Raw genomic sequence first — 11,840 nt, 5'->3', positions numbered from 1 at the left:
AATATCAGTAATCTCAATAGTTCAGAGAATCTGTTTTAATACCTGGCGTAGTAGTCTTATTTATAGGCTCACAGTTATAAAACTGCTAAAATACTTGGAGCATAATCTGATTAGGAGTTTGAGTCCTAGATCACATAGTCTTTAATTTTATCTTTCTGATTATGAGTCTGAGTCCTAGATCACATGGTCTTAAGTCTTATCTTCATAGAATTCAAATTGGGTAGTAGAGTCCAAACTGGATATGACACTCTCTTTAGCTAATGTCATTCTATTAGGTACCTTATCCCATATTGGATGGGATAAAAGTCTATCTTGATATACTCGAGATATACGTCTTTTTGGAGATAACGAATGGTCTTATAAATTGGGTCTAATCTTGCTGGGCCGACCTGATGGGCTCGGCCCCCGATACTACCTTAGGCCCACATGTCTTTGGTGTTAATTTTATCCCCAACATAACTAAATGAATAATAATTTAATTATAATATCATTACAATACGTGACATAAGTTATGAGTTGTTTTTAGTGTAAAAATACTTAAAAGTAAAAGATAAATAATTTTCAAATTTTAAAAAAATTGCCCTTCAAATTCTCAATGTTGGCTCGCCGTTGCCCGTGAAAGGGACTAGTCCAAGACCCATCCTTGACTCGACTCGATCGACGAGTCCACTTGGCCTCCGACGATTGGACCTGATTGGAGAGGATCTAGATGCCTTTATGTGATCGAGTTTCCATTTGGGAAAGAAACGTGAGATCAGGGAACCTTCCTGAAATGGAAAGAAAGGGTTGTCAAGTATGCCAGAAGACTGAGAAAAGCACCCCTCTCATAGATGATGACTTCTCAGGACTGGTGCCTTTTGCCAGAAAATCGAGATGCCTTTTGTCGCTTTATGACCTCTACAAGTACAGAGCCGAATAAACGAAGATTTTACTGTTTGCTAACGTTTTTCCTGTTTGGATTTGGCTTTAGCCCTTAAGGTGCTGTAAAAAAATTACAGTTAATTTTCATTAGTCAACATCTAATTTTTTAAGTGTTAATGCTCTAGTATCAAGATCCTGCATGTGGGAATTGGCGGATTATCGTAATCAATTCTTGCCATCACCTCTTGGATCAAGATCGTGGCCATTCATTTACAATGAAAGGCCAAGATCATGCCATGTCGTGAGGCCAAAAAAATTCATCCCTGTTCCCTTTGCTTCTTCGGCTGCTCTGCTGCATGCCCTCCTCTCTCCTCCATGACCCACGGCCGGCCAAGGACCCATGGCGCAAGTCCATGGGTCTCCTCCATGGCCGTGGCTAGAGATCGAGGAGGGATATATATTGACAAGGATCTATTGGTTTTATATATATTTATACTATGTATCTGTTCCATGTTTACTGATTATTCTGGAAGCATCTCCAATATTTCCTTGTATAAAAAAGTTTACGATCGATTAGCTTGATTAGTATCTCTATATTAACTCATGCGAAGCACCATCCTCCTATATCTCCCTCATGGCCTCATATCTTTGTTTTGGTTGAATTTTCCTCGAATTAATATTTAGGCAGCAAGAGGTTGGCCGGGCATATGAGAAGATTGCATTTATCATACATATCCTACGAAATTTGAATTTTCTTTCACAGGAACAGGGTAGACCATTGCCAAAGATTGGAGAATGGGATGTTAATGACCCAGCTGCTTCAGCAATCTGCACTTAAGACCTATCTCAGCACTGTAAATCCCTCCATGTGAATTAAAACTCATGGAATGGTTTGTTTATATGCAAATTCTTTTGGTCTTCGTATTGCTTTCTTTAATACTTACAATTCCAATCACCCTGTCCTTGGTATTGGTGTACTCACTTCCTCTTGTTGTATTTAATTGATCCAGCCTCTTACTTTACACAACTACGTACAAACATGTTTTTCCTACTTTTCGTGTATCTTAACTCTTCCATCTTCATCTTGACATCCTCATTTTGGCATAGAACTCGTATTGTCTAATTACTAATGTCCCTGCAAATTGATTTTTATGGCCATCTTCTGAGCTGGTTATGAATGTCAATGATATATATATATATATATATATATATATATATATATATACATGCATTATTGAAGATATGGGTAAGAATTTTTTGATGAGACAGCCATGTTGCCTTATGATGATACCTGTGGGCTAATATATTGCTTTTTTATTTTGATGTTTACAGCAGAAAAAATGGTGTTGCTGCATACAATCTGCTTATGCAGAATCATGAGGCTTCTCTTACCTCATAATAGCTTGAATAGAAAAAGCGTCGTTAATTTGTTCATCCCCGAGCCCAAAACATATTCCAGAAGACTGGAGCTGTATTCAGAAGCTATGATGGATCCTACTGGATTTGTTTGTTGTGTCTTAACTTGGTGATAATGTGCTCTTAGAGAAGTTCAAGGAACAATGTTATTATTGGGTGCTGCTTCCCTTCTTTATTGAAATCGTATGACTTGACACTACTATTTGTGACAATTTGTTTCTTCATATTTGAGTGAATTTGATTTCCTCTTTCCTGGTTAGCTGCATAGTTATACCTAATGAGGCTTTCCTATTTCTCTTAAAATAGTTGATGGTTGATGGTTCATCATGGAATCAATGGCTATTCCCTTCGTCCATATACCAGCTGGGCAAAGATGTAGATTGGAACAAACAAACTGCAAAATTATCAAGCAGATATAATTTTATATATATAGAAATGATCCCTACACTCATTTCTCACAACAGTCTCACAACAAGCTGACGTGGCTGGTAATATTTTATTATTTTTTTTGTTTTGTTTTCTTTTCTTTTTGTAAAAAAATAATAAAATATTACCAGCCATGTCAGCTTGTTGTGGGGCTGTTGTGAGAAATGAGTATAGGAATCATTTCTCTTTTATATATATATTTTCTAAATTGGAAATGGTAAGCAGAACTTGGATTACAATGTCATGCATACGACTCATCGAATATTGTGAAGGTATTGCACGATTATTAAGTCTCGGTATTGAGTTTTTACTAGGTAAGATTGAATTTTATAGGTGACTTTAAGAAGTTTCTAACTGTAACTTCAACTATTTTTTTTTTTTTTTTTTGAAGTAATATTGCATATATGGTTAGCAATTTTCTAAGTTGTGTCAAATGCCAAATGGTATGAAGAGCCAACCTATTAACATCGTATGGATCACATCACATGGCATTGGCCGGAAACATTGTAGCGTGACGTGACCTTAACAAGGACATTAAGAATTTAAGTAGAAAAAATTGTGACATCTTGAAAAGTTAAAGTTTTCGTAGTAGTTTTTTATTAGGTAAAATTCAGCTTCATAAATACTTCTAAAAAGCTTCAATTGTAACTTTAACTAAATTCTTTTGAAGTAATATTGCATAAGTGGCTATTGCTCTCATAGTCATGACATTGCTAGACTCAGATTTAACAATTGTTATGGCCACTAAACCCAAACTACCAAACTAACCCTAATCGAAAGCCAATTAATCAGATTAGAACCGAATCCAAATCAGATTGAAAATCAAAACTCCAGAGATTTGAGCACCCCTACTTATTCAAAGAATCAACTCATATATCAATGTAAAAAGTATCTTTAATTAACGTACCATAGATGACACATCTCTTCAACAAACGTCAAAGTGTCAAGCAACTCAACTAGTATGATAAACTACAAAACTTTTAATAAGGTGAAAGGGTTACATGATAGCTCCATCTTGTGCTAATAAATTAACCCATAGATGTCCCAAGTTTCCGATTAAATAAGCATTTCAAAAGGTAGACTTGGAGGACGCTAGCTCCAACGAGTGCTGCTGATTCAAGTATTGCCTTATGGACTGCTCTCTGGCTCATTTCATCATTAACTGCAACATTATAATAGCATTATTCAAAGATATAAATGAACTTCACCAAATTAATCTTTACTTATGACTAACGAGTCTTCATAAGAAAAGGGATCTCGATCCCTTAGAATTCCATGCCCGAATTCCAGAAAATTTTGGCAGAGAAAAAAAAGGGGGGTGCGGAGCTTGAGTTGCTCAGACAGATTTTCAGAAATTTCAAGTCACAAGGCTTACTTGCTTGTTGCTTTTTGGTTGTGATGTAACATAAAAAAGTAAAAGTATACTTTTGAGTATTAAGTATTTTGAGTTGTTTGTTAATGCTTTTACTTTTTTACTAAAAAGCAAAAAGATACACCGGAAAGCGATACCAAACAAGCCCGTCTTCAAGTAGTACCTATTGCCTGGCGGTCAGTCTGAGCTTGTAACCAATGCTGTTCAAAATATATATCGTTAATGGCTTCATCCAACTTTGCTATATGTTCCAGCAAGGGGGTCAAATGAGCTGCAGAGATCAACAACAATTTCTAATCACTACTATTCAATGGAGGTCGATAAAAAAAAAAAAAAAAAAATAGAGAAAAAAAAAAAAAAAAAAAAAAAAAAAAAAAAAAAAAAAAAAAAAGGGGAGGAAGAGGAAGCCTCTCACCATCTTTTGCATGCTCATCAGAGAGTGCGAAGTGACCAACATGTACATCAAAGTCAATGGTTTCATGGTAGGGAGACCTATTAGTGAAACAGAAACGATAAACCCCTTTATTTGGAGCCACAAAATGAAATTTCTCGCCTGTCCAATCACGAAAATCACGAATCTGCTCGCCACTCGGTCCCTTTACCTGATAATATATTATCAACACATCAGTAAAATTACTATAGATTCCTTCTAAGGTGGAGCACAAGGAAACAAACCAGAGAAATTCTACAAAAGCTCTTAACTTCTTTAATATCACCCACATATCATATGTCCCACTCTATCGACACTGATCCGATAGCAGTTATTTCTCTTTTGCCAACTCCAATCACCTATCAGTATTCAATGACTTAACAATACGCACGCTCATACATAGTTGTAAAACATTTTAATCTATCTAGCTTATAGAATTCTAGCTTCAAAGATATTCCATCAAGGAAACCTGCCCCCATTACCCAAATTCCCACCAACCAACCAACCTTTGAATAAAGTAACTCCCCAACATCACATACTATTTGCCCCCAACTTGAAATGGCAATGAAAAGAGATCAAATGACTTTCTTTTTTTTATGAATTAAAACTTCATAACCAAACACCAAAACAGTACATCAGTACTCCAGTAAAAACTGAAACTCTTCCAAAAGGAAACACTGACCCAACTACTGAATACAGTAGCAAAATCAAAGCTGCAGCAAGCAAACTACTGCATTAGTAGCAAAACTCAACTACAGGCTACAAACAAGCTGCAACAAGCAGCATCCAGGAAAATCTGGAAGCACAATTCAACAAATAGTAAAATCCTATTCACTATAAAACCCACCAGCAGGGATGCGAACCAACCAAATCAGCAACCACATCACTCAAGCCAGACACAAACAATTACACCAGTCCATCGGAAAATGATTTGTGAAGAAATTTTAATTATAAAGTGTCATATGATGTCATCAAATGACATTTTTTATTAAAAGCCCTTATTTTAATCAAAAAGGAGGCAAGGGGACAGTTTCCCTTCCCCGTGTATCAGCCCTCCAGTCCATATAGAGACGAGAGCTATCTGATTGCCTAATCCCTTGAAAACTCCGATGACTTTTCCTTCTACTTCTAGTCATGTCATAAATGCCATTCCTCAAGAGAATGCTAAGCAGACTTATTTAGAGAGCACCAAAATCTCCATTATTGCATTCCCAACCTCTTTCATCTTAATCAGAATGATATAATTAAGTAAAAGCATTATACCAAACAACAACAACAAAAACTCTTTTTTTTTTTTTGAAAAAACTAATGTTAAATATCCAATATTATTGCAGATCGTGTTCAATTCCAATTGTGAACTAATTGCAGATGACTATAAAAACAGAAAAAGAAAGAAACCATCCTAATATTCGAGAAAAAACCCATCACCGATAACTCATCAAACTCGGCAGAAAACAATCTAAAAGCACAAGATTTATCAATAAAACACAAACAATGAAAAAGAAGAAGATAATATAACATACGACGAGATCGACATCGAGACCGCCGAAGGTTTGAGGCCAGCGCGAATCGCGCTTAATGACGACGAAAGAGACATGAACAATGTCCCCCTCGTACTTGACATCGTGGGAGAAGCACTCTTCTTTCTCCAACCAAAACCTTATCCCTTCGGTTCCTCTGCATGTCAATAGTAAACACGCCGCCACTATCGCCACTGCATGTCTCAAACCCCACAACTCCATCTCTTTACGATGAACGTGCGCAAAAGCAGAAGCTCCCGGCCTCCACAGGATTCACTGCATGTCTATGTTGTTAGTCTAAATTGTTGATATGTTAGAATAAGTTCATGAATCTTTTGTTTATGGAAAAACGTGTGAGAAATATTTTGTTTTGACACGTTAACTTAAAGCCATAATTCACAAAATTTTGGCTACCAATTAAATCAGAATCACAAAAGGCATTATTGCATAATATCCCAATAATTTATATACTTTCCTTTTTGAATAAGCAGACAAAAATCCCAAAAATATTAGCCTGATTATCCTCTATTTCCTTATTTGTTTAATCTTTTTTTTTTTTTGCTTCTTAGTACAATTATGATAAGAAATAGGAACAGCTAACCAGTTTATTTAATGAATAATGATAGTTGTACACCAAGTGTACAACAATCATACAACACCCCTTCACAAGGGGTGGGTCCCACAGTGTATGGGGCCCACCCCTTGTGAAGGGGTGTTGTATGATTGTTGTACACTTGGTGTACAACAATCACTCCCCTTATTTAATCTTTTTTGCTTTTTAGGGCCTATTTGGGTTTACGATTTCAAAAAATGCGATTTAAAAATAGTGATTTTAAAATATGCAATTCGAAAAAAAAAAAAAAAAAATTTAAAAACACAGTTAAGCATTTAGAAAATCGCAGTTTAACCTTTAAAATCGCAAGTTAGCCTTTAAAATTATGCGTTTTCAAAAAAGTACTCACTTACCTGCAATTTGAAAAAGATACTTCCTGCGTTTTCAAATCGTAATTTTTTAAAAATGCAATTCCCAAACAGTTCATTTTTTGCGATTTGGTTTAAAATCACACTTTTTGTCTACGAAATAGCAATCTCAAACACACCCTTTATAAACTTGAGAAAAGAGAAAAGTGGATGACAATATTAAGTATAATTGAAAAATGCAAAATCAGTCCCTATAATTAGCCTAATTTACAAATTACTCTCTGCAGTATAAAAAATAATTCAGAGGTCTTCAAGGTAGGCCAAAATAACATTTAGTCACTGCAGTCAAATTTTATCAAAACGTACACTACTTGATGGATTCTGTTAGTATGCCACGTCAGTACAATGATATTTATATTTATATTTTTAATATATTAATATATTTTTAATTTTTATATATTTATATTTTTAATATATTAATTTTTTTTTATTAAGAGTGACACGTGTCAACATTCTATTAGTGCTGACGAGGCACACTAACGGAATCCGTCGAGTGTTTTAACGAAATTTGACTGCATGGACGTACGACTAAATTATTATTTTGATTTACCTCGAGGGACTTTGAATTATTTTTTATATCGCAGAAAGTGATTTGTAAATTAAACCAATCAATGACTGATTTTGCATTTTTTTAGTTATACTTAATAATGTCGTCCATTTTTCTCAAGTTTACTAAAAAGCCAAAAAGATTAAATAAACTGATTAGCTGTTCCTATTTCTTGTCATAATTGTACTAAAAAGCCAAAAAAAAAAAAAAAAAAAAAAAAAAAAAAAAAGAAGAAGAAGAAGAAGAATAAAAAGATTAAACAAAGAAGGAAATAGAGTATGATCAGGCTGATATTTTTGGGATTTTTTTTTTTTTGGCAACATATTTTTGGGATTTTTTTCTGCTTTATTCAAAAAGGAAAGTATGTAAATTCTTGGGATATTATGCAATAATGCCTTTTGTGATTCTGATTTAATTGGTAGCCAAGATTTTGTGAATTATGGCTTTAAGTTAACGTGTCTAAACAAAATATTTCTCACACGTTTTTCCATGAAGAAGGTTCATGAATTTATTCTAACATATCAACAATTTAGAATAACAGCATCTATGTGATTTGTTCAAAAATAAAAATAAAAAATAAAAAAAACAGCATCTATGTGATAGTATAAACTACCGCATAGAAGTCGGATTCGTTTGTTAGAGAGACAACTGCCGCCAATGTTTGGACCGATCGAGGTTCTTGTTCTGGAAGGACAAACATACTCAAATTCCAAAGTCCAAACGCTGTCATTTGTTTGATTGTGGAGTTGTTTTGTGTTTTGAATTCCACGTGAGAGATCTTTACTGGGTAAGACAACGGTGTTGAACAATTGAGGAATGCCACGTGGATATGGTTACGTCAGTTCAACTCTCCATCAGAGTTAGGCTTCAGGTATTTTTTTTTTTTTCTTTTAATTAAGTGGTAAAATATGAATCATTTAATTTAAAAATAATTAAATAAAAAACACTATAACTATTACCACAAATCTTTTACATATTATTTATAAAATTGTATTATCCCTAATATTTTTCATGTTATTTACAAAGTATTTTGAAAACGGAACAGTATCAGTGCAAGGAGTTGACCACGTCGGAACATGCTGCAACCTAGGAATCACCAGGCGAGATTCAGCGGAAACCTTAATTTCCATATTCATAAGGGTAGGGCAGTGGATATATTTTCTTAATTTTATCAATTATATATTTTCTTGTAAATTTGTTAAAAAAGAAAAAAGACTCTATTTTGTTTTGTTTTGTAACGTGATTACACATTACATATTCATCTTCCGGATTTTACACATTCCATACAACACATATCATTCAAAAAACGTGAGATTTTATCTTTATTTTGTTTTGTTCTTTCCTTTGTCCTAAATCATTTCCATTTGTTTTGTCATCAGATTTTTCTGAAAACGAACATTAATGGCCAGGGAATATATACATTGAGATATATAGTCTCAAAAAGTGACTTGCATGCATGCGTGTGACAGATGGGTATATAACAAAGCAGCAAGAGTAAATTACATTGATACCTAATCCAAAGCATATGAACAAGCAGAGCATCTATTATACCTAATCCAAAGCATATGAACAAGAAGAAGAGCATCTATTAATTAGGATATAGCAGCATGATCTTTCCAACATCCAAATCTAGCCTCATCTGAAGTCTCCTCTGATGATTAAAAAATTCCACAAATAAATCCTTAAGCAGTTTAGCTCTCTCGTACTCTTCACTTCCAGAATGGACTACCCTTAACTCGTTACTTCCAATGTTCCCTTGCTGTAATTTTATCTGCAGAGTAAATGCTAATGAGTTTTAAGAAGGAACCAACCAAAAAAAAAAAAAAAACACTTGAAATTATTTACTCCAACCTCCTGAGTGTTCATGCAGGCAAAAGGGTGAAATTACAGGACACGAAATTGGGGAATAGAATCTCTCCATTTCAAACGAGAGTATCCCATTTCACGGCCAAGATTTAAAGTTGGTGTATTTATAATGTTGACGTTGCACCAACTTTAAATTTTGACTATAAAATGGAGCTGTTATACAATTAATTGATGATGGGGCTGTATGCCATAAACATGATACAACCCCCTATAGTGCTTGAGAGCGCAGCATCACCTTTCTCTACCAAAATATCCACAATATGCTCTATCTCTTAGCAATAACATATTCAACCCCACTGGCCCAAAAGCCAAAAAAAATATATTGAAACACACTGCTTGCCTGAGAGGTAACCGCCTGGATCCACGTTGATGCTCTTAGGGCATTATGCCCTGACATTTTCTCAATTATCACCCATGGCCTGCAGATAATGAGTTGGTAAGGAACACCAACTCTCTTGTGATTAAAGCTAAATAGAAGTAAACCAAAAAGCACATGCAGTAACAAGGAAATAAAAAAGAGCAATGGATCGACAATGAATTATTCAAAGCATGGGGCATATTGTATAATCAACGAAATGGCCAAAAGCATTAAATGTATCAATTAGATACAAAAGAATATGAGGAAGAAATAAAAGTGAAGAGCAGCCAATAAGATGCTAGAAAGCCTAGAATAATGCATATGCATGCATACCTTTCTCTTGAGGACATGATGATGTGGTTGGAATTATCCAGAAAATCACTTAGCTTTAGAAATTTCTTTTCACAATCTAACACAAGGGCTCCCTGTGTTGATGGCGCTGAAGTCAAATTCGGGAAAACATAGACTTGAGGTGATATGGAAGTTTCTCTATGTATGAACTCTGCAACCGATAAGGGAGTTAAGCCTTTATCCAGATTCTCAAGCAGAATCACATAATGGTTTCCTAGCCCCCCAATATCCGTATCTTGTGTAGTCCTTTCCAGATGACTGTCAATCCTCCCTGCTTCAGACATACACGTACACAAACAAATGCATTTGACTGAAGGCAAAGAGTGCAAAGGTAGATTCATCCTGGGTAGTTTGCTCATATACAAACAATGAGTATATTGGGAAAAAACTGTAATTTAACTCATTTTCAGACTCCTACTTAAATATTAGGAGGGCAAAAACACGAGGCACAAGGCAGTGACAAAGGTCAGAGCCCCATGAAGGAGGGCTTGGTATTTTGGGATCTAGAACTTTCGAGAGTAGAGTTTAGCTTACTCTCCATTACGTGTGGCAATTCATGTTCATGCGTCGAATTTGAACTGTATCGGTAAGATTACATAGGTTAATCATACTCTTAACACATTTAATTAATTAGGCAGACCCTTAATCCTAACCTTCTAATTTTAAATTGAATTCTGAATCATGTTAAAAGTGGTGAGCTCTAAATATCACATATTAGGTTCAGGTCATATCAAAACATAAATATAAAATTATATAGATTAATCCTAACTTGACCGGGTCGTACTCTTGCTAATTTAATTTCGTATTGAGTTGGTGCGGAGTGTGTCGTGCCAATTCCTAGTCTCCATAATGAGATAAGTACAAACCTTCATATGGGCATGTTGTAATCCCAGCCCGGGTCCGCTTGGCACGTCCTTTTTCCTACAAATAAGCATCTATCATGTCAATGCTAAAAGAAGATGCAAGAAATGCAGTATATAATTCGAAGTTGTTTCCAGTTATCTGATTACCAAAGACTGGTTTGGGCTTTAGACACAAAAATCAAGAGCTTCATACACCAAGTAACCTACCCGGTTAAGAAGGTCAAAATAACTCAGCTTCCGCTTATTGTTTGAGCTACCGCCAGCTTTAGAAATCAAAGCAGGTTCCCTATTGATTATAAATCTCTCCCGGGCTATTTCCAGAAAAGAAGTCACCTTAGGATCTATTGGTGCAGTTGACTGGACTTGACAAATGTTTTCAATAGCTGTAGCGGTCAAGTTCTCAGCATTTGGTCCATGTAGCCAGGAAAGGATGAAGACGCATGAACACTCTTCTTCTCCTCCTTGTTTCTGAGCATGTTCACGACGCTCCACCTATCAAAACAATCCCAGCAAACTATTTTTTCTTTTCATTGAATAAAGTGTGGGTTTAAAAGACAATGATAAAAGAAGGCATTTTTGAGAGTGAGGGGTGAGTACCCCATCGACGACGGCGTCGTAGAAGCGGACGTCGTTGAAATGAAAGAAGAAGCAGGTGCAGACCCGGTCGCCCGCGACGACCTCCGAGCAGTCGGAGTCCTGCAACTGTACGGACGCCGCTCTGAAGCGTTCCTTGAATTCGTCCACCTCCCTCCTGCTCTTGAAGTCGCTAGCTCTAAACACTTCGTCGTCGTCCTCCGAGAACCCCAAGAACTTCACCCTTAATACTTCGCCCTCCAACCCCACTCTCGC

General features: G+C 35.6%; 1 protein-coding gene across 1 annotated transcript; it reads right to left on the bottom strand.

Moving 5' to 3' along the window:
* Positions 1-3,731: 3,731 nt before the first annotated feature.
* LOC133861734 (transmembrane emp24 domain-containing protein p24beta2-like) lies at positions 3,732-6,287 on the bottom strand. Its single transcript, XM_062297532.1, has 4 exons — positions 6,029-6,287; positions 4,491-4,677; positions 4,239-4,346; positions 3,732-3,865 (listed from the first exon to the last, which is right to left on the bottom strand). The coding sequence occupies exons 1-4, from the start codon at positions 6,245-6,247 to the stop codon at positions 3,732-3,734; spliced, it is 648 nt and encodes a 215-aa protein (XP_062153516.1). The 5' UTR covers positions 6,248-6,287.
* Between the last annotated feature and the right edge of the window lie 5,553 nt (positions 6,288-11,840).

The sequence above is a fragment of the Alnus glutinosa genome, chromosome 2 (assembly GCF_958979055.1).
Source record: "Alnus glutinosa chromosome 2, dhAlnGlut1.1, whole genome shotgun sequence".
NCBI classification, from domain to species: Eukaryota; Viridiplantae; Streptophyta; class Magnoliopsida; order Fagales; family Betulaceae; genus Alnus; species Alnus glutinosa.
The sequence above is the reverse complement of the archived record's forward strand: the minus strand, read 5'-3'. Positions and strand labels throughout refer to the sequence as shown.

What these genes read in the sequence shown, in the direction of transcription:
- LOC133861734 (XM_062297532.1), bottom strand. Translation starts at nt 6,247, where the DNA reads ATGGAGTTGTGGGGTTTGAGACATGCAGTGGCGATAGTGGCGGCGTGT. An exon ending in GTCTCGATGTCGATCTCGTC is followed by an intron (nt 4,678 to 6,028) that starts GTATGTTATATT and finishes ATATATTATCAG; the next exon opens with GTAAAGGGACCGAGTGGCGA. An exon ending in GACTGACCGCCAGGCAATAG is followed by an intron (nt 3,866 to 4,238) that starts GTACTACTTGAA and finishes ATAATGTTGCAG; the next exon opens with TTAATGATGAAATGAGCCAG.